Source organism: Pollicipes pollicipes, unplaced genomic scaffold (genome assembly GCF_011947565.3).
Source record: "Pollicipes pollicipes isolate AB1234 unplaced genomic scaffold, Ppol_2.1 Scaffold_4219;HRSCAF=4965_pilon_pilon_pilon, whole genome shotgun sequence".
In the NCBI taxonomy this organism is placed as follows: Eukaryota; Metazoa; Arthropoda; class Thecostraca; order Pollicipedomorpha; family Pollicipedidae; genus Pollicipes; species Pollicipes pollicipes.
Window position 1 is genome coordinate 11,408,912 of NW_023596448.1, and position 23,032 is coordinate 11,431,943.

The following is a 23,032-nucleotide window of genomic DNA, read 5'->3' on the forward strand; positions in this document are numbered from 1 at the left end:
AGCAGGTCCGGAGTCACTGGCGGGAGCGGGGTGCGGAGCTGTGCTCACTGGCTACGCCCACGTCATAGGAGCAGGTCTGGGGCTCCCTAACGGGGGTGGGGTGCAGAGCTGTGATCATTGGCCACGCCCACGTCATAGAAACAGGCCGGGGCTTACAGTGCCTGCTGGAAATGCGCAGCATCATGGAAGCCTTTAAATTCACCATGGGTTCGTACCTGATGTTCTTTAACGCAAGTGAGCTTACTTTAGAGAGATAAATGCAAGCCATTTAGCTGGCGGCGGACCTTTTCTTGTGACTACCATGGCTGTATCGTCCACTTTTTTATCCGCATCCTCAGTAACTGGCTTAACATTTTAGTGTTGGGCCTTATTTAGAACATGTTTAGCCTTCATCGACATAAATTCCATCATTTGTTCCTCTCTGTCTCTGCACAGTAAACGGGACATCCACATAAGAGGGACTTACGTAGCCATGTCTCTGTCTCTGCACAGTAAACGAGTCATCCACATAAGAGGGACTTACGTAGCCATGTCTCTGTCTCTGCACAGTAAACGAGTCATCCACATAAGGGGGACTTGCGTAGCCATGTCTCTGTCTCTGCACAGTAAGCGAGTCATCCACATAAGGGGGACTTACGTAGCCATGTCTCTGTCTCTGCACAGTAAACGAGTCATCCACATAAGAGGGACTTACGTAGCCATGTCTCTGTCTCTGCCACAGTAAGCGAGACATCAACATAAGAGGGACTTACGTAGCCATGTCTCTGTCTCTGCACAGTAAGCGAGACATCCACATAAGAGGTTTTATGTAGCCATGCAGCGCCAAGCAAAGGCGACGAATATTTGCTGCTTTGATCTAGACAGTGCATGTCAAAGCACCCCTGGCCCGTCCTGTGTATTTTGCATTGATAGCCTGTGTTAGACGTATTGACTGATCTGTATGCGGAGATCGATCTGTCGGCTGCCATTTTTAAACTTACCGCGCGCCCACCATGCGGCTGGTCCTGCTGGCTCTGGTCCTCACAATAATCCGGACGAAATGTTGAAGCAGCCACGGATGAGCATACGGAGCCATTGACTAACGGACAGAAGCAGGGCTAACGTCAGCAGAGCGCGTGTTTTTATTATTATTGAAAGGCAGCAGCCCACCAGCGCTCTTGCGCCTCTCTCCGCCCTCTCACCACTCTGTCCACCCCTCTCTCCGCCGTCCCTCGTACCCGGCGCTGCGGGTTTGGTCGCCCTCCTGGTGAAGCGGACCGGTGAGGTGGCGGGGGAGACTCGCGCTTCCGGCCGGCTCGCGGACCAACGAGCGAGGCCGACGTGATCAGGAGATCAGGAGGTCGAAGGCCTGACCTGGCCATGACAGCCGGAAGACGACAGAGATGGGGACTGGGGTCATGCAGAGGCGCGAGACTCAGCTGGGCGCCCGCAGCGCCTCTGGGATAGTTGTCTTGCGCGCAGGGCCAGCACAGGGCGCCGGCGTACCCAGTGTAGGCCGCTGGTTGGCATGACCATAGACTGTGGAACGTCTCTTATTTGCGAAGCTGTGACGTCATTTCCCCACGCTCAGCGTTTGCCAGACAGCTAGTGTGGATGACGTGAATTCACTGATAGCTCGCATGGGGATGTCCGTGGCTGCAAGTGCTGGTGGCGACACTTTGTCTGATGGCACTTACCCTGTTGCAGATCAACAAGCGTTCGTCGCTGCCCTCCGGCATAAGCAGGTGAGGTGTGCGCAGCCCAGCCACGCCGGCCGAGTCCGGGGGGGGGGGGGGAGCGAGACGGACCCGCGGTATACCATCGATATACCGACAACGACCACACTTTGGAACGAAGCGTTCTGTGCACTACGGCGTCCGAGCCGCGTGCTTTGGGTCACTGCGATGCCAAGTGTTAAGCTCAGTCGAACACGTGACACCTTGTGCAGATAGCTGTACACGTGCTTCGCGACCCAGGAAGAGGACTGTCTTTGTGACTGTTTTGGTGACTGGTGACTGTCTTAAGGGCTATCAGGAGGTCTCCAAAGCTTAAGCTTTGACATAATGGAACATTGTGTCGGGAGCGTTGCACAGAAATAAATGCTTTTAGAAAACTCTTGATGCCTCATTTCCCTCCCCCCCCAACCCCCCACCCGCCCCCGGTACCCGTAACAGGGGCAAGTGCGTGTGGGTCGTGCACCACAAGCCTCTTGTCGCGATCTGGCATGGTAGTCATTACTAGAGCTCGTATTGGGAAATAGATTGAGGCCAGGCGATTCGTTGTGTTCTTAATGGTATAATGTCATATATGTGATGAGCTGGCTCCGCACCACCTTGCTCGGTTAAATTAGTATTTGTAATTATCAGGAGTGCGTGGCAGGCTACGGTTAACGCCGTGTGTGGCGTCCTCTGCCCAAATACGGGTTGGCAGCCCGCTCACTAGATGTCTCTGCGCACAGCCCCGTGTACCGGACTCCCAGCTCAACTCGTCGGGCCCGAAGTTCCAACTGTGATGGCGAGGACATGTACTCAGATATCTCCATAGAGGATGACGTCAGCGACCTCAACCAGAAGGTGAGTCGGCCGTCGAAAGGAACGGCGGAAAACTCGGCGACCTTGGGACGGGCTTGTGGTAGGCATCAATGCGTCGCACCGTGGCAGGTCACAGGCCCGCATCGACTGGTGTCCGGACAGTCAGCTTTTTCATAAAACGTCCTCACTACCTGTAACAGGCATAATAGCTTATGCACAGCGAGTGACAGGACTTAATTCAAAATTGGTGCACGATGTACGACGTGACGTGTAACTTAAGCTGACTTTCAGTGCCTCCCTAGTTTCTTAACACATTGATGTAATGCATTGTAGCTGTCAGTGAACACACCGATTTGGTGCCATAGGCATTTGGCCATTTTCTCATGCCACTCTCTCCCCTAAAAACTGGTTGCATAACTCAAAGGTCGCTAGACGTTTATCTAAAATCTCCTCCTAACAGCCCCGCCGCCGGTCTTTGTTCCTTGCGAGCACAATTTACGCAAGACGCCGCACCATTCTCTCTGCATGAGCCAGCGACCCACCGCGGTCCGCTGGCTGTCCGCTGGACCCCTCCCTGCCACTGCAAAGTCGGGTGACGTTGTCAAGCCCCTGCGTCCCGCCGCCGCGCGACGACGGAGTGGTTGTCACGCGCTTGCCACGCAGCTAGAGTAGGTTGACGATGTGTGATATCAGGATCTGCTGAGGGACGGACTACGCGCCCTCTTATTAACAAGTGACGAAAACAGCTGTCTGGAGGAAAGAGGGAGGGGCATGCAGGACTGCCTTGTACCTTCCGTCACCTGTATGTTTATGTGGAGCCTCTCCTCGAACCCTTTGGCCTGGGGGGCGGTTAACTCCGAAATCATAAACATCCTTCACGAACGCTGCATGCACCTTTCCTTCTCACTGCATTTCCGCCACAGGAGACAGAGATCGCGTCGTGCCCCACCGCCCTCTAAAAAGCTGGCTGCGCTAATGGCGGCATCTGCCTCTGATGCCACACGTGCAGCGGCCATTACGACGACGCGGGTTGTTGTGGCTCGCTGGGAGTAACGGCCGCGCCGCGTGTGCACCCACATGTGCCCTGCCGACTGCGCTGTGCACAGCGGCCGGCGCTGTGCAGACAGTGATTCACGGCCGGCGCCACTGCACAATACTCGGGCGTTTTTGTGCCGCGGCGGAACGGTCCGTAAGGGGTGTGTAACGAAGCGAGGCTCGCGTTAATTGCTGCTCCGCCGGGGGACCGGCAGCGGATAGGCGCGTGTTTCAGAGCACCGGCTCTGTAGGCGTCTGTGCTGGAGTTTAGGGAGTTTGGAAAGCACTGCAGCCCACTGCGAGGCTCCGGAGCTGTAAGCCCGCGTTTGTCGGAGGGTGTCACTCAATCGGGGGACGTGCGGTAGGTTCGGTCACGACTTTTGTCCATCAATAGCTGCATTAGGCATGCATGTCCTGTTTTTTGCATGAATCCATTTCATTCAACTGTTTCGTGCGTTTAGTGCCCACATTTCAGCTGGTGACAGGCAGGGTATATGAACTAGTCTCATTCCGCGTACAATGGAACAGCTACGCGCGCATCCGTGCATTTACTTGCTTCCTTCGGGTTGTTTCTTCTGCGATGCGAAAGCTGCCGCCTTCAACGGGATCCGAGCGCACAGGGAAGTTGAGCCAGCCTTCCCACATGTTTGATAAACACAGCTGGCCTGCCCGCGCCGGGTTCGGCTCCGCGCCGGAAGTCGTGTGTCTGGCCGAGGTCTGCCCGGCCCGCGGGCTGGCTGTGTCGCCGCAGCCGTCCTCTCCAGCCTGCGGGGCAGCCGGAACGGCGCGCTGCACTTGGACGTGGAGTGCTGCTGTGTGACCTCGCTAGTGTCTGTTCCCACGGGGTCCGCGTGTCAGGAGCCGCTGCAAGCTGGGGGCTTGCAGTTGCGATGTTTATCCTGATGTGTTCCTGATGATGAGGCCCCGCATATGCGTGGTCTTCACATTCTGTCCGTTGTCTGCTCTGCCGATTTGATTTGATTTTTGGCGGATTTGATTTGGTGTTTGGTACTAAAGAGGAATGGGGCGCATGTCGCGCACCCTTTTGTAATGTGCCACCGAATGTAGCGGTCACATTAGGACCATGGACCATGGCGTAACCCGGGTCCAAGCCCGCGCCATCATCAGGGAGCCAAATGTGCCAGCCACTCGGCCACCCACTCCCACGATTGTCTCCGCCGTTGATATATTTGGGATGTTCGAGCAGAAATGTTAGCTCCATTTAAACCTTCTCAGTCTTGATCACACGAAATGCGGGGAGGGCATTGCAAGATGGCGAAAGCTTGCGTCAGTTGGGCGGGAGAAGCAGGGGGGGGGACGAGTGGGGAAGCAGCATATTAAGATGCTGACGACTTTGATGTCAAGGGGCTTTTGGCTAAACGGTAGGTGGCACGTGTGTGTGTTGCGCCCCCCAACTGAGACTTAGTCCACGAATTAAGGAGGGGTGCGATCACTGCCCCATCTCGCCCACGGTTGCACCGAGCACCCACCTTTTGCGTCGCCTCCGTCCCCCACCCCCACCCCCCACCCCAGCTGGCCGCCAGCCTGACCACAAAGACCTGGACGCAGACGCGTGTCACCCGCCGCGTGTGAGCTCTGGCGGTTTATGGTGCGGCGAGGAACGCTGGCGCGGCACTGGCGCCCCACACCTCCGGCCAGCGAGTCCCGCCGCACGCACGTGTCAGCCACACGTGGCCACGGGCCAGGGTGTGGAGTGCTGCTGTGCGACCTTATAACCAGATCAGGTCAGGAGCTGGTCGGGGCGCTGCTTTAAGACGGCTGAGAGGCTCTGTGATCTTACGTCTGCTTCATTTGCATTGCTGCTGTGTGCAACACCTCCTCAAAGCGAGCTAGCTGAACTAACCAATTGCTGAGAGAAGCCCGAAGCTATGCAATGATTCGCACCACACTGGGAATAAGCCAGCCTTGCTCGTGTGGTAGCCGCATTTGAGGTAGAACTCCGGCTAGCTCCTTGTGCGCCACCAGTAGGCCCTGACATCGCCATGGGCCATAAGATTTCGATCTCACGTGACACCCGTCTGAGGCCCCCTCCCCCTCCCTCCATCGGCGGTCACCAGATGCCTCAGCTGCACGCATCTCACTCTCCCGTTTCACCCCATCCCCGCGCCGCTGACTCAGCGGGGGGCAGCGGCAGTGGCGCCCCCGTCGGCGGCGGCGGAGGCGGCGGCAAAAATAGCCGCCGGCAACGGCGCCCGCGAGGGTACAGCGGCGCGAAGGCGGGCCGGCCAGTCCGACGCGTAATCAGCGTGGCCGTGGGTGCGAGGTGCCGCCGGCGTGGTGCGGCCGTGGTGTGACGAGCGGTCAGTGGGGTCAGCGTCGTCGGCGGGGCGAGAGGTCACGGCGGTGAGGTCACGACCGGGCTGCAGGCGCCTGGCTGGGCATGGAAAAGTCGCAGTGGGCTGAATTGAGGTTGTGCTGGGTCGGCGCAGGGTCACAGTGAGTTAGGGCGAGGTCACGTGAGGTCAAAGCCAGGAAGAAGAAGACCAGAACGGGGTCATGTTTGGGAAGGCCGGGCTGCGTTTTCTTGTGCGAGGTCGTGCGTGCAAAGTCATGCCGCTGATGGTCATAGAGTAGGGTGCAGGGCATGCAGTACAAAGTGTGTGAGATGATAGCCTGAGTTGGGTTGCACCGACCGGGGAGACCAGTGGTTTAGGACGTAGAACAACTGATCAAGGAGCCCGGTTTTGTGCTTTCCTCCGAACACTTCCAAACTAGGCACTTGTGTAGGCCCAATCTCTACCTCTTGCGGTTTGGGCTCCTTTTTCGGAATACATGTCTGGGATGGATGGGACAGAATCTCTCCCAGCCACTCGGTCTGCCAAACGTTCTGTTGCCGTCCTGGTGGGATCCATCGACATGATTCCCCAGCACAGGGCGCGATTCCATTTCAAGACTACGCAGCCAGCACCTTAGCGCGAAATATTGTTTGACTTTAGACAATCTCTGAGACCATAACAATGGCCAGCGCTGGCCCGTATTCCTCCGCCGGGTAGCTGGACCGGGCATTAATCACATTCTGCAGCCTGCGAGTCACCATCTCAAATACCGAGGCTATCCCAGGCCTCATTAGTGGAATATAACCGGCAGAGCCGATGGCCGAGAGATCCAAAGCTTGGCGCGGTTCATCGGATCGGATCGGATCGGCTTGGCACGGTTCAGGCTTGGCCGACGCGCATCGGGCTGGACGCCTGTTATCAAGTGTGGTGCTGCTCATCTGGGGGGGGGGGGGGGCGGCCTGGTTAGCCGCTGACGGGGCCGTCAGCGCCTTCCGTGACGTCACGGCACGCTCGCACAGCCGCATCATGACAGTCATAGGCAACGCCAGCCTGGGAGCCGTACAGGCGGCTGTCAGTAACGGCGTAGGGAGAGGAGCGCGTTAGCGATTGAGATCGGAACGAGGGGCGATGTTTATTTTTTTATGTACCACGCCGGTGGGTTGAGACGTCTTGCGGGCACGACAAAGCGATCTGATGAAAGACGAAGGAGGTTGCAACTGTCATCTTGCAGGTTATGTCAAAAACTCATCTGATGGCAACAGACGCCTTTGGGGACTAGCACACCGTCTGGTTTGAGCAGTGCGTTGGTTAAGTGTGCCTGAAGCGGAAAAAGAACAGACAGGCCGTCACCGATCTGCTCTTTATGCACACAGGAGGTGAACTGCATCACCCCTCCCCTACCTCAGAACTGTCGTGCGTCCTTGTTATGAAGAACTGCCTGGTCAGTTTATTTTCCGTGAACGTCTGTTGATGCTCTCCAGCCATGTATGGCATAGTTATGCCTGAAGCCTAAGCACAGTGTGTGAGCCACGCGCGGTCACAGCCGGTGTTGGCCGAAGTTGAATACCAGTTATAATAATCTTCTGTGTCGTGCACGATCAAAGGGCTTCTAGGCCGTGATGTTTTAGTTTGGCCCTGGATGACAAAGTTTGGTTAATGCGTGAAAAACATCTGCGTTCCTTCATGCTGTCACATACTCTGCGCTTTTTTGCACCCTTGGCTTGACGACATTTGGACTCCTCAACCTACGCGACTGCATGCTGAAACACCGCACGCTTCACGTGCAAATCTACGTCTAGAAAGTAAGAGGGCTTCTAAACCAAGCCATCCGACCGGCCTGAGATTCACCGCTTTTCAGCGCAGCAATACAGCCGCCAGCGTTTGTGAGAGTGCGCTTTTAACAGCGGCGCCCGAGTCTGCTAGCGCCGGCAAGTTGTTTAAACACCAGACCGATAGTTCTAAACAAAGCCACCCAGATTTGGGAAGCGTCCAAGGCGCTGGACCCCGCCTAGAGATTGAGGCCGGCAGCGCAGCGGGGGGGGGGGGGGGGGGGCTTTGGAGTCTGCCTCACCCGTTACTGTTCGTGTAAACTGACCATCGATACGACACAACTCACCGGGGGGTGAGTTGGTGTCGCTGCTCAGCGTGGCCTGGCCTGGCCGTGCGCTCAAGGGTCACCGAGCAGACGCTGCTGGCGCAGGAGGTGTCTTTTGCGGCGCTTCGTGTCAGCTATTGGCTTATCTGGACTCTGGCTGGAACCAGGCTCTGCTTATTTCACCACCCGAGTAAACCTTTGCATGAAATGCAGGCATGAACTACCTGCGTGCCCGAAATTGCACAATGGCTGCTTCATAATGCTTCTATCTGTGGGTACTATATTGTTCATACGTTCACACTTCTACATAAAGCGTAGCTGTTCAGGTATGATAAATTTCAAGCATTAAGCAGCCCATTAGTTCGTGGGCATTTGCGGAGTCAGAGATCTCTTGCCAGTCACATTTCCTCACAATGCCCTCGTGCAGCCGGCCAGTTTGATGGAGAACTGCCTGTGGCGGCCCGTCCCGCTCCCTCCTGGGTTTATTTATTCTCGTCGAGGTGATGTCATCACGAGGGGCGCGGTTGAGCTGAGCATGCCCCCCGTCAGAGGGGTCGGCGAGCACACAGATGTGTCAGACCATGATCTAACCCGGCCCCGTGGGACAGCCGTGTCTCGAGTGAGACCTCGGGCCGTGCCGACGGCTGAGCACCGCTAGGCGCCGCCGGAGATCGGTATGAGGAGCGCGATCTCTGGCACGGGAGGTGTTGACGGGCGGCGCCGGCGAGTCAGATGCCAGGGAACCCAGTCCAAGGTGGCTGGCAGTTCGGCGCCCGCGCAGTCGCTCTTGAGAAGAGGTCTGAAGCGTGCGCCAGCCGGAACAGACCGGACATTGTTACATTTCTGAGAATCATTTGGGACCCAGCCAGTCTTCCCGAGCATCCCGAACTTCAAACTAATGAGGTTTTGATATCTACGTATAAAACAGGTACCTTGACCAGTACCAGGAATTACGAAGATAGGACCAGGCGGGATAAATATGAATATGTACGTTAGTTATTCAATACGCCAAGTTCACGATCTCTACGAACTCTGCATCCGTCTCACTGTGACCAGCACTTAATCTCTGGGACAAAACTCTGCCTCTGGGACGTAACTGGTGGGAGGGTTGGGGGAAGGCGGCGGCGCTCTCATCGGGAAGTCCTCTGTTTCCGCCCTCGGGCGCTGGCAGCCGTCCACGTCGTGACCTCATCCGCGCCCGAGGCTAAATATTTGCCGACACCCAGGGCGGGGCTGTGAGTTTTCACGCGCGGCCGCCGCGGGCGACGGCGCCGCGGAGCAGCGGGACCTGTGATCCTCGCCTTTCCGGAGCGTCAGAAGAACCGTCGCTTTTCGAGACAGACCATCAGCAGACTCAGCGGCAGGTCAGGTCGGCGGCGTGTCGGGTCGTCAGCGGGTTCGTCAGCGCCGGCGATCGTCAGCGGTGCTCGTCTGAGCGGGTTCCAGCCGCAGTGCAGTGTTGTCCAGCGGCGGCGGCCGGTGAACCAGGCGAGACCAGTGCTCGGGAACGGTGCAGTTTCGAGCGTCGCCGTGACGAGAAGTTGACCTGAGAAGGGTCGGAATCTCCCGTGGCCGAGGCGTATGCGGCCAGGAGCTGGTCTGCACCCACGGCATCCAACGCAGGAGACGCTCATCTCACGCCAACCCGTGTCGGACGCCCGCTCTGTGACCGTGCGGCCAGAGGTCAGCCGCGGCCCGCGTTGTGCGGCCTCACCCGTGACCCTGGGATCGGAGGTCATGGCGCGGCCCTGCAGCACGTCCGACCACCCGGACCTGGACAGTGGCCTCGAGGACGACTTGGTCTCGTCGGTCGGTGACCTGCGCTCCGTCAGCGACCTCGACCCGGACGACCCGGCGCACGCGACCGGTAACCGGTCGGCGTCGGCCGCGCCGGCCGTCTCGCCGCACCTGCGGCAGTTCCTGCGCGCCATGCGTGCGCCGAAACTGGCGCGCTCGCCGGCGGGAGGGTACGGAGCTCGGCTCGGAGGGCGGTGAGGGCCGCGGGGACGCCGAGCCCGACCTGGAGTACGACTGGTGGGAGGGCCAGTGTAGCTTCCTCGGTGCTGGCCCGGCTGAAGGCGACGTCTTCTCCTGGCACCTGGACACGTTGGAGAAAGTGAGTGGCGGTGTGTGTTTCCGTGGCAGTAGCGGTCTGCAGCTTTGAAGAGCCTAGGGAGTAGCTGACTGTCGTTGGAGGCTTCTATCTGCGGCAGATTGCTCGGCCTATACCACCTCGCCGCCGGTACCTTCGAATGAAAACATGATGCTGGGTAAATCCGCCGAAAAAAAATCATGTTTGAGGTACCCGGAGGGTTGACCAGGGGGCTTGGGATCTAGTACATTTTGCCATGGGACGCTTCAACCCGCCACTATTTCCTCAGCGCTCCCCACTCTGATGCCACTGGCTGCCGACACGCCAGCTGCCGACACCCCCCCTACCTGCTGGCCTGATTTGGTAAAACAGGACCCGGTACTGGCGTGCGCGGATGTCGAGCGATGGTTCGGTTACGAACCCATCGGAATGGAGATGACGGGACGTGACGTTGATGCATCATGATCGCCTAAGATAAGAAGTGTCGATGTGACCACATATTGTGATGAGGCAGGTGAGCTGCCGCCCAAAGTAAACGTGTTGGGTGGCGGGGGTGAGTCCCCTGGGTCCCGGCCTGGCGTCAAGGGCGCGTCAAAACCCGACCTGAGGCCGATTGATCCACTGGACAGGTGCCAGCTGGGCGGCGCGTGGGATCCCGAGTTCTGGTGCTCTAACTGGCGCACCTGCCTCGCGGATCTCAGAGCTCATGGGCAGCGACGACTGCTTTCCTGCCGGATGCGTCTCGCGGCAGTCCGCCATGAAAGCTCCGCGTACACCAAGTGAAGTCGTAGTCACTGTAGGTAGCCAAGTTCCCGCCAAAACGAGGTCGGGTCCGCTCGCGCTGCCGCTGGCCACTCCCTGAGAAACCCGAGTCGGCGGTTGAGAAGCTGGCGTCACCGCCACTAGACGGGGCGGCACGTCCCGTCTGCGACTGCGGTGACTCACGCGTCTTCCGGCGGACAGCGTCGGCGCCGGTTGCGTCCCCTGCGGCGACTGCGCCGACTCTCCGATCGAGGTTCGCTGGTCACATCCGCGCCGTGCGTATGCTGGCGTACTGTGCGGCCGTGACGTCACTGGTGCCGAGGATTTGCCCACACACGAAATGGATGTGGGATGTTTGCTCAGAGAGGCTTTGCAGGCGGCTTGCGGTGAGATGCCCACCGAGCAGCGTGTTACCATACCAGGAAAATCGTACACTCGTAATGCGCAGGAAACTCATGCCGAAATTTACTGTAAGTTGTTTCGAGAAGACTCAGTGACGCTTTTCCGGTGAAGCTACTGCAGCTGAAAGCATAGTTACGAGACACGATGCCATAACTTGAGCGCTTTCTCTAAGGCAGGTGTAAGCTGTTCGTTAGTCAGGTGTATTAAACTGAAGCATCTCAAGGCGCGGTGAAGATGAAATGTGTACGCTGTCCCGTTCAAATGATTAATATCATAAGCTCGATGAGCAGGCGATTACACCCACGAACGCTTCATTCCATCCGCATTGGGTGGGCGGCTTTGTTCGTCTCTATGAGAATGGCTCGGGTTCTCAGCCCGAACGAAATGACGGTACCTTGATCGTTCGCAGTGCGCGCCCAAGACGAATTTTCTCCCCCCCCCCCCCCCCCCCCTCCATGGGGCGGCGGATGGGGCCCCTTTGGGTCAAAGGGTCTGGCGCTTTTGGGAATTCAAGACTTCCGTAGGGCTTATAACACACAAAAACAGCCCATCGAGGCATAGGAAGACGATCCCCAGTCTAAGCAGGTTCTCTCAATCCAACAATAGGGCCCTGAGAGTGACATTGAGTGATCCACGTGACTGAAATAGGTTCCTATGACCCGATCCAACGGCCTGCTTAGCTTAAAGTCGTGCGTTGTACCTCACCGCCAGCTGTGGTGTCAGCTTTTCTGGTTTGTCTTGTTACGGTTAATGACCTGATAAATCGCGTAGATGTGACGTGATGTGATGTGACGTGTGCGGAATGCTGCGAAACGCCTTTCTCTACTCCCCCTTTAGCTTGTTGAGCCCTGGCTAAAGTGTCATCGCGCGACTCGTGTTGAATGAGAGATGTCTGCACATAATATGCTTAACGTTCAACATATCTCCTTTTAGTGCTATTGACGTGAAACAGCGGGCTCTTGTTAACCTGCACCGTATGATCACGTAGCCTGGGACTGTTTGATCTTATCAACTCGTTATCAACAATGCCTGAAAGACGTCGTTCGAAGCACAAGAAAGTTGTTGGGTGCCAATGCATGTGTACGGTGCGAACATAATGTCGCTTGAATTACAGTATCACTTAAAGAAACTGGCTGTTTCCCATGAACCTGCGGCCTGACGTCGGCCTTGACTGCACACTTCAAAAGAGGTAGTACACTGTAATGCGACCTTTTTCCCCCATCTAGCCACGACTTGATTTCACCAGAAGGTCCCCTAATCCTTGACCTAACTGTCGGCTTGACTTGACCTCTCTTTTTTTCTTGACCCTGAGCACATGCACGAGTGGTGGCTGGCCTGTTGCTCCAGGTGGCCTGACCCCTGACTGTGCCGCCAGGTGCAGGTGCTGGAGCGGCAGGTGACGGTGCTGGCGGAGAACCAGAACAACAACGATGACCGGTACACGCGCAGCAAGGAGGAGAACGCCGGTCTGCAGGCGCGCCTCATCATGCTGGAGGAGCAGGTCAGGGATGGGTCGCGCTGTGCCTGGGGTGTGACGGGTCTGCAGGCGCGCCTCATCATGCTGGAGCAGCAGGTCAGGGACGGGTCGCGCTGTGCCTGGGGTGTGACGTGGGAACGTTAGACCCGCTGTCACATTTTTCGCCCAGCTTCCTCGATTGGAAAGTAATAAAAAAATCGGGTATTTAAGTGCGAAAGGTAACTGACTATTACCTAAAACATGAATGACACAAAAAGTTGTCCGGATAATTGTTCATTAAAGAAGTAAATTTTGTTTCAAAATTTGTAAATTTCAAACACTGCCCAGGGCTACAAGGACTGGCAGCATCGCCCAAATTAGTAAGTATCATTTGGCTGAGATGGACTAGAGAAAAATACAGTTTTGGAGGAAGGAGGTAGATCTGTTTTTATGGAGGGCATACGATAAGGCAGTGCTTACAGCCTGTCTTCAGAACTCCGTATATTCTGCAATGTGTTTTATTTGGACGGTGTTCTGGGTATACAACCCTCAAACACCTGTGTCCAAGGATCTTGCCAGACCGCAATTTCAGCTGTAGTTCCTTCATTGGGATGTCTTTTGGATGATTTAGCAGCATCGTCGGATGCTAATGTAAGATCAGCATGATGCGCCGCGTGTCACTGAAGGTACCTGGTGGATAGGGTGGAGCCGTTGCCGTTATGAATGCACCACTGCGTTTTCACGCTAGAGAGATATGTGGGTTCGAGACATCCTTGTAGCGACCTTGTCGGTGGTGGGTACGTCGTGATGCGGCCGAATGACACGCTGGGGTTGGAAAAACATCCTCATTTTATGTCTAGTGCGCACTGTATAAATTCAATACCCATTATACTCTAATCCGTACTCAAATGTCACATATATGCCGATGACATGTCTATCGTGTATCAAATTATGTGTCAAGTTGTCTCACGACAGACAGCTTCGTATTTTTCAGCTTCGTGTTATTGACCGTGCTGTAGTGTGTTTGGTGCTGATCTTCTGGTATGTTAGTGGCCGTGCTGTAGTGTGTGTGTGCGGTGCTGACCGTCCGGTGTGTTAGTGGCCGTGCTGTAGTGTGTGTGTGCTGTGCTGATCGCTGATCCGGTGTGTTAGTGACCGTGCTGTAGTGTGTGCGGTGCTGATCATCCGGTGTGTTAATGGCCGTGCTGTAGTGTGTGTGTGTGTGCGGTGCTGATCGTCCGGTGTGTTAGTGGCCGTGCTGTAGTGTGCGTGTGCGGTGCTGACCGTCAAGTGTGTTAGCGGCCGCGCTGTAGTGTGTATGTGTGGTGCTGATCTTCCGGTGTGTTAGTGACCGTGCTGATCGTCCGGTGTGTTTGTGGCCGTGCTGTAGTGTGTGTGTGCGGTGCTGATCTTCCGGGGCGTCTCAGCTGCGCGAGGTGGAGCTGCGCTCGGAGGAGCAGCTGGACTCGGAGCGGAGACGACACAAGGAGCTGATGCAGCGACTGGAGAGGGAGAAGACGCTGGAGCTGGAGAACCAGACCATCAGGTCAGTCGTATCACACCCTCACGACTCCCTTGGGCACACAGGCATGTGCCAGCGCTGAGTGTGTGCTTTTCTTGTATAGTAAGCCCGTTGTATGTCATGGTCTCAATTTCGGATTTTTGGTCTCCACTACTTGCATTGCGTCATTAGAGTCGGTAGGCCTGAGTACATGAACATGTTACTGATGTGGGTTGAACTGTGCAACAGTGCTCCATTAAGGCCGTTTTTTAACTGCACCCGTGTGCGGTCAAACCGGGGCGAAACGTGGTTTGTTTGATTAATTATGTCTGATTTGCTGTGGCCAGTGCATCCAATCACTATGATTATATCCACTCGATTGCGGGGGTCATCGCGTCGTCCACAAAAACACTCGAATCTGGCTGCAAGCCAGGTGCGAAGGCTTCGACTTCAGGATCTGGAACAGTGAATGCGTTCCGTTTTCACGGTATTCTGATCCATTGGACGCGGCGGTCGTGAAAGGAGGTGTTTTCTTTCTCAATCTCATCCCGCCGCTTATGACATTAGAGCCAAGTGACTCCAGCAACAGCCAGAGTCAGAGCCAGAGCCAGAGCCAGAGTCAGAGCCAGAGTCAGAGTCAGAGTCAGAGCCAGGGCCAGAGCCAGAGCCAGAGCCAGGTGGAGGAAGGCCGCAGTTATATCCGCGAGTCGCGAAGCCCCGTACGCCACATCACCTCACTCCGTTCAGTCTTCACATCCTGAGGGGCCGACCTGACGGTCCGTACCGCTCCCGCTCCGTCCCAGGCTGCAGAGTCTGGAGAAGGAGGTGCGCTTCGCCGAGGCGGAGGCGGCGCGCGCGCGTCAGCAGCTGGAGGCGGCGGCGGCCGGCCGGGCGCAGCTGGAGGAGCGGCTGGCCGAGCTGGAGGCGGGCCTGGAGGCGGCGCGCCTGGAGAGTCGGCGTGCCGCCGACCTGGAGCGGCGCGGCCGTCAGGAGCTGGAGCAGGAGCGCACACTCCAGTCGCAGGTCAGTGGAAGGGTAGGGGAAGGGGGGCGTGATGATGGCTGGGAGGGGGATGGGAGAAGTGTGAGTGTTGCGCTTCGGCACTTCGGTGTGGATCGCGGAGTGTGGGGCGGCGCGGTCAGAGACCTGCGGCGGGTATTCATGCGCGGCACTGCAGCAGCTAGCAGAGAGCTGGACTTCCGTTTTAATTGCGTCGTGGAAGTTGAAGCGCAGCCGACTCCTGGCTCGGAACTAATTCGCCTTGGGGCAATTTTGGCGTAAAAGGGATCACTCTTCAGCCAGCCGTGCCCATTACCGTCGTGAAACTTTGTTCGAACTTCTTTGCGGCCTCTGGCAGTATGGTTTAGTGAGACCTGACCAGCCTTGCTTAAACCCTGGCCTCATGAACATCTTGTGTTACGGCCTAAGATCTGTATCTTTCTCAAACGGTGCCGGAGCTCTTTTTTGAGGCAGCCTGTCGGCGTGGCAGACCATCAAATGGTGATCAAGTTCCCTGTATTTCTGACCTGTCGACCTAACGCCGTGGTCGAGCTCACCCGTGTCCAGATTGCTGATCTCAGAGGGCGGCCGAGCCCTTTCGTGACCTGACCTCTGACCGTTGACCTCAAGGGATGGCCTAGCTCTTCCGTGACCTGACCCCTGACCGATAAACTCGGAGGGTGGCCAAGTTCTTCCGTGACCTGACCACTGACGACCGCAGGGGGTGGCCGAGCTGTGGTGACCTAACCTCCGACTGTTAACCTCAGATGATGGCCGAGCTCTCCCGTGACCTGACCTCTGACTCGTGACCTCAGATGGTGGCCGAGCTCTCCAGCGAGCTGGAGGACACGCGCCAGCAGGCCAGCCTGCGCCTCAAGACCGAGTCGGACGAGTCGGGCGTGATGCGGCTGCGCCAGGGCGAGCTGGAGACGGAGCTGCGGGAGCTGCGCCAACGGAACAAAGGTCAGCAGGGGTCAGCGGGTCCACGGCCCAGGTGACGGCCCCGGCGACGAGGCGGACTCGTGACTGAGTGATGAGTCCAGGGCGGACTCGTGACTGAGTGATGAGTCCAGGCGTCCCGTACTCTGCTGGGTGTCACGTGACGCGATGGCTGGCGTGAAGGCCACTGTTGAAGTAGGCATGTGTGGGGACATTGATGAGGGGATAGCGGGGTGAATGAATCATAGACGAACAGATGCGGACAAGACGAATCATTGTTTCAAATAGGGCTCAGATGTCTTGCTCAGCACTTGTGCAGACAGATTTTACGTGGTTGCCGGTCTTTGCATCCTTGCAGTTCAACCATCAAACCGGCCAAATAAGTATTTGCTTTCGTTCCCTCACTCCTCTGGAGCAGCACGTGTGGGTGGGTACCGACACTGGGCAGGACTTCAACCTCTCGTGCCGATCATGTGCCGTGTGGGAGGGTACCCACACCGAGCAGGACTCCAGCCTCTCGTGCCGATCATGTGCTGTGTGGGTGGGCATTCACATCGAGCAGCACAGCATCCTCGCTTGTCAATGATGTGCCGTGTGGGTGGGTACTCACACCGAGTAGGACTTCATCCTCTCGTGTCGATCGTGTGTGGTCGTGCGTCCAGAGGCATATGAAGCTCACCATGCTGACGCTGCGCCACCCACAGCAGTTTGGGGGGTAAGCCGGCTTAAATTGCTTAAATCACTTCAACAATCACTACGCAAAAAAAATTGCTACGATGCTACGTTGCTATCGCAGGTGTTGTTCGGTCAGAGCCGTAATGGCGTCGCGGTGAGCTTTTAGCTTAGGGGATGCAAGGGGGTGAGGCAGAGTTTGCGGGGTCGAAAAACTCAGGTTTCTCTCTTTCGGATTTGGTTAACATTCGCAATCCAGCGGGCTTCACTTTGAGGCCAAGGGCAGGCCGCCCGGGCGTCGTCCCCCGGTGACGTCATTATCTCCAGACTGCGGCGCCTGCCGCCTCTGCTGACTGCCCCCCCCCCCCTCCCCCCTCCCCGCAGAGCTGCAGGAGAGCAACGAGGAGCTGCAGGCGCAGCTGCTCTCTAACGGCCTAGAAGAGGGCCGACAGCTGCTGGAGTCGGGACCCAAGAGCCTGGCCTTGGAGCTGGAGGACATGTCGGGAGAGGAGGTGCGTACTCGGCGGGCCACGTGGAGGAAATCCACTAGATCAGAGGATGTCCAGGGAGCATTTATTTATCTCTGCTGGATGTGAATGGGTTTGCTATCTGTTTGGAGGGTGATGACCGGTGTGCGGTGGGTATTAGTGTGTCGTTTAAGGCGCTGAGTCTTATTTTCAATGGAGAGAGAAAGAGCCTCGTTCTTTTGTTCTCTCACTCAGGACCAGCCGCTGTTGTTCGCACGTTACCATTACCATAAAGGTGTACCGGTCATCGCCCTGTAAAAGACAGCCAAAGAATGTCAGACATCGATTGGTGGACATATCTTCAGCAAAGGAAGGAACATTTAAATTTGTTTTGTTTTTGCCGAAGTTCGTTGTAACTAAGCACCTAAATGTGTTCGTGAGTGTCCATGCTATATGACTGCTACCTCGACCAGCATTATCGATTTGTTTGGCGGGTGAACAGTTCCACAATTGCAGTTCTGTTTACTGCTACCGAGCGGTTTTATTTGCTTACATGCGTTGTCATGCACCTTTTAGTCGTTGCGCTTTAAGTACCGCCCTTTCTTACCATTAGACTGCAGTTGGGCCACAAGCGTTTTCATTATCGCTGAATTTCATCCCATAATTTGACTATGCTCAATCTCCCAGTTTTCTCGCAGAAGCTGCGGCTAAAATGATCGGAAAGCGTGCGTCACGACAAACGATTTCGCTGCCGTGGGCAGATACTGAGGATTTTTACACCTTCAGATACTGGGGGTTTTTACACTTTCAGATACTGGGGACTTTTACACCTTCAGATACTGGGGATTTTTGACGCCTTCAGAACGGCTCGTGCCGCGAATGGTTTTTAATCTACATCTGAGACTTGCCCTGCCAGCCATGGCGCAGCATGTAGGCAGCCCGGGAGGTGAACACACACGGGCTTTTTCGTTTCAAGCTCGTTGTGAATATACGACGTGAATAATGACGATATTGATCTATGAACACGTCCATCCGACATTTAAAGGGAAGTAATTGCCCGTGAAGACCTAGATAGACAAGGCTTAGAGGCTATTCTAGATATAGTCTTTGACATGGCATGCGGGCGTCTAAAATTTAAATGACTCATGACGTAACAAATCCTACACTGTTCAACGACTGAAACATTAAAGCATGATAACATTCTTTGTGCGACATGCGTTGATATAAAACTGTCTTTTTCAAGGTCGATAGTGGTGAAACGTTGCAAAAGGTGAGAGGGGACGCAGATATGATTACGGTTGTACGAGCTTTCTATTAACACTAACACAACACCACTTTTGACGACCACCGCCCCCCCCCCCCCCCTCCCCCCATGCAAGATTGCACGCGCATTCAACGCACAGGGAGCAGCGGCTTTTGGCCCGATATACTTGGTCACCAATCCATAGCGGTGGTGCTGTGCACTGAGGCAGCATGACAGGCTTATGTGTCACACATAGACCTTGCGTGCCCGCTGTGTTTGGTTTGCATCGCCGTAAGCTTGACCCTGACCTTATGGCACGCTTGTTTAATGTTTGCTGAACATCGCACTGCTGTTGGCACGCTGCATGAATGCATCTTGCAATGTATGGCAGAAACGTTTGAATGGGGTGTGTGCACCGCGATTGTGGAAGGTGTGCTTCTACGACTACGACGACGTGTTCAGCGTTTGGTGATTCTCTGCATAAAATCCGTGTATCGGTTGGTTGAGATCAGCCCGCCACGATGGCAATGACGTAAAACGTGTAAATAGCGAAGGAGCTGGTGGGCCACCTGTTCGCGGTGTGCCGTCAAGTCATACACCGTTCGCATGTAAAGGTTCGGTGAAATGCACCTACTCCGCCGCGCAAAATCCCCGACAGTGTAACCTGCATGGCCTGGCGGTGCTGAAGCGTGACCCAGGTGTCCTCCGTTCCAGCTGAAGAAGTCGCTGCTGGAGCAGCAGGACGTGAACAAGCAGCTGCGCACGTACATCGACGGCATCCTGCTCAGCATCGTGGAGAACTATCCGCAGCTGCTGGAGGTGAAGCACAAACAGTGATATGCACTGCCAGGGGACGCCACGCGCTCTGCCCGGCTGGGACCTCGCGACCGGTCGGAACGCTGACGTGAACAGTCGCCGAGCGCGCTGGACGACTGACCAGCCGCGGCTGACCTGTCGCCGAGGCGGGGGTCGCCGCGGGCACGGCGCGACACCAGCTCCTCTCGCTCGGCCCACTCCGGCACTGTGTCAGAGACTGTACTGCGGCGAGGCGGCGCCACGGACGCATCACGCCCGACGCCAGGCAGCGGCGCTGCGCAGGGCGCGTGGGGCGCTGTGTCGCCTCCCGGTGGCGCCGGTCTGGTGCTCTCAGCGACTCTGCCGTCGCGCAGTGGTGCTGTGCGGTTTCTCTGCGTCACGCGCGTAGCACCGCGACGAGGCGGCGTTGTGCGCTTTTGCAAGAGCCTGCGTCAATGTCGTCACCTGGTGCAGGTGCTGCAGTGTTGAGCATTGCTTCAGACACTGACGGCGCTGTCCGGCCTGGGGGGATACGTGGGATGGTGTCGGCCATGAGGCCGCCCCAGCCTCTGTGCCTGCTCCCATCTTGGTGCACTCTCGGCGGCGGAGGGCTGTGCGCTGTGGTGGGCCGTTTTGCAGCAAGTCGTCGCTCTTGTTCCTTTTGTTGTGTGTTGGCGTTATCAAGAAAAAAGTGGATTACAGCTAAATGTGTTGGATCGGATGGATCAAAGGAATATCTCAATAATGCATCGTGCAAATGTGTGAGCACAATGGAATGCAGGGACTGCTGGTTAGAGACACCCAGGTGGGGGTGTCAACTCTTTGTGTAGGACGGAAATTAATTTGATCGTGGCTCGAAAAGCTTTACGTGTGAGCGTACCACGTGCGTTAGTCACAAAAGTGTGAGAATGATGTATACCTGATTTGTATCCGGTATAATCCAGTACACGTGAGCGCAGCTGCAGAATATATCGTGCATCGAGATTGTCCGGATCTTCCAGTTCAAAGCGTTGTGCCGTCTTCACACGTGACGGATGCTTCTACCGCTACTTTCAATGGGCGTGGAATCCTGTATCATAAAGAAGACGGTGGGTATAGACAACCATATTAAGTTGAGCTCAGTACAAAACTGACCGTCAACGGCTGTGGGTAACATCAAAATGCTCTGTTTACACCTGTGTAACCTTTAGATTGAGGCGAGCGCCGAAGAAGCCGTCCTCCGAAATCATAGGTGTTGCGGAGCTGTTTATTTTTTATCCAGCGACAATGGCGCAGCTGTTCTATCAACGATAAGGCAGTCATTCTTGGACACGGTCACGAACTGAGTCAACTTGTACGTTGTCCTGTGACATTCTTCGAGAGAACATGTTCAGACAGGTCTTTAAGTGAAAACGCCAATAGATGCCAGATGGGTGCGCCGTAAGTACCTGTAACGCTACTGAATGTTATGAAAAGGAAATATTCACATCAGATTATGTCCTTCAGTGCCGCCACTTTTCTGAAGCCAGACAGATTCAGTCACCGGGCTGCGTCTGCCATGACAAGCGTCTGCTCCGGCCGAGGTGCTGCGCATGGTGCGGGTGTTGCCCCGGTGCCTGGTCAGAGCAGCGGGTTACATGACAGCGTATAACGTGGTTTTGATCACGCACTTCGGGCTCCCTCACCAAATCCAGTCCCCGATCTCAAGTTGCATTTCCATCTATCATAACACGGTTCGTTTGCCCGTATCAGCAACCGAGTTTAGAAGTGTTCGCGATTGTTACCAGTTCGTGGGAAGCCTTGCAGACAAGATCGCGCAAAAATACCAATAGCTTGCTCCTCTCCAACCCACCCCCGTCGCTGCCCGTTCCTGTACCCCTACGGAGCACGCACAGAACACGAGTGATTGTTCAGAAACCAACGTCCCGTAGCACGTCGTTGCACCTGGTCGGGGTCAACACTACATCTACATGCCACGCATGATGCATTTGACATGTTACGTAGCTTTAGATTGCACCTTTATTCCGTCCATCACATTTTTTGTTGGAAAAGGTTGTTTGGTAGCATCAATTCTCTACCTTCACTGTGTAGCATGAACAACGTAGCTACTCGTATGTTGGATTAAAAATCCCAGTTTAGACCAAATCTAATAACCTCATGACCTCATAAAATGTCATGAACCAAAACACATCGTGTCATCACATTTACGCGCGTGATGTGTATGGCAGGCGGACTGATAGCGACAATTTACAGAAATCTCATGTATTTTGTTTAGAGCCAAAAAAAAATTGGGAGGGCGCCTCAAACTACAGCGGCCCTACAATGTTGCGTGTCAACACGCCTGAGGAATGCTGGCTGGGCTGGGATCCTGTTCAACTAGCATAAAACTTGTGACTAATCACAGGATCCTCCCGAGGCTCATTCACTTGTTTTTGGTCGTGTGAGGCTCTGGCCTTCTTGGTTTGGGACTGGCGAGACAATGGCATCCCATTGCCAATTCGAGGCAAAGAAAGCGCCGAATCCGAGCAAGGATTAAACAGTGAGCATTGTTCCAACCACATTAGAGCTCACCGACCAATGCGCCATATAAGGTATGAAGAAGCCATGAAGACAGGCACTTTTCGACAAAGACGGAAATGCATAATGCACTGTACTGATGGCGATTGCGTGTATCACGCAACAAGTGTCTGGATGCAATTTGTCACTCTTATGATATGCAATAAGCTTAGCTTGGAATATGCAATCTGAATGTATTATTACCTGGCAATTCGAAATGGTGTCCGCAAGTAGGAAGTAGAGCGCTTCAAATGCACGTGTTTTTTCTCTCGCAAAAGGGAAGCAAGTTTTTTTTCCCGTAAGCGTTTACTAACGGCACTTTTTCTCTTGCCCCATGCTACATCACATATCGCCAAATCGTTAGCGTCCTGTCTGCGAAGCTTAGTAAGCAATTGACATCAGTTTACCATCTCAAAATTGAAAACCGAGAAGATTAAGCTACTCGAGATGCGTTTTTTCCTTTCATCCTTTTTTTACTTTCCCTGGTAATAACTTTGGGGTTAGGACTTGAATCGAATGAAACTTTGCAGCTCTTAGACAAGTCTACTGCCAGAAAAGAAGCACTTTTGCCATGTCTTGAGAGCATGGAACATGATTTTGGACTACAACTAGGTGAAGATGGAACTTTTTGCAACATATGCATATGCATAAAACGGTCCTGGAGTTGCACTGCAGCCCCTAACTGCAAGGGCACAAAATACGTCACTACGTGCGCTCAACTGAGAAGTGAAAATTATCATGATCCAAGCTGCATCAGACGGTATACGGGGAGCTCGGCTGTTCAGAAGAAAAGACCGCGTTGCGTTGAAGGCAAAATAATCTTTGTTGGAACTTTCCCCTGTGTATGTCGCAAGGGCAGTGCCAATTGTAGCGCCGCCTTATCTCAGCTTAGAGGTGGCGATCATTAATTTTATAATTGTTTAAATGTTGGAAACATTTTGACATGTAGCCGGCCGGAATTCTTGCAACAATGATTTGTATTATGGCTGAATAAATTGCCCTGGTTACCTATCAACGTGGGCCTTCTAAGAAATCGAGCAAACGCAAGTCATTATTGCTGGTGGGAAATCTGTGTTTCTCGCAGCACCAAACTTCATGTATAGCCTTCGTTCAGGCAGGGTTTGACCATATATGCATCATCTGGGCCTTGAAGTACTCGCGGGCCGTGCTGAGTCGGCGTGTTAGCGGCACTGGAGTGGTGTGTGGATTGACATATGCCATTATAAGTGTCC

At 55.1% G+C, this 23,032-nt stretch overlaps 1 protein-coding gene across 1 annotated transcript; it reads left to right on the forward strand.

Annotated features, from left to right (window-relative positions):
* Positions 1-2,479: 2,479 nt before the first annotated feature.
* Positions 2,480-20,070, forward strand: LOC119095817 (rab11 family-interacting protein 4). The gene is made up of 9 exons (XM_037218670.1): positions 2,480-2,552; positions 12,569-12,694; positions 14,077-14,195; positions 14,954-15,083; positions 15,120-15,173; positions 15,965-16,112; positions 17,145-17,272; positions 18,471-18,497; positions 19,185-20,070. Exons 1-9 carry the CDS (start codon positions 2,502-2,504, stop codon positions 19,305-19,307), a joined length of 906 nt encoding a protein of 301 aa, XP_037074565.1. The 5' UTR covers positions 2,480-2,501; the 3' UTR covers positions 19,308-20,070.
* The last annotated feature ends 2,962 nt before the right edge of the window (positions 20,071-23,032 follow it).

Coding starts and splice junctions, on each gene's coding strand:
- LOC119095817 (XM_037218670.1), top strand. CDS start 2,502: ATGTACTCAGATATCTCCATAGAGGATGACGTCAGCGACCTCAACCAG. Junction 15,084..15,119: donor CCGAGCTGGAGGCGGGCCTG/GAGGCGGCGCGC, acceptor CGTGCCGCCGAC/CTGGAGCGGCGCGGCCGTCA. Junction 15,174..15,964: donor AGCGCACACTCCAGTCGCAG/GTCAGTGGAAGG, acceptor TCGTGACCTCAG/ATGGTGGCCGAGCTCTCCAG.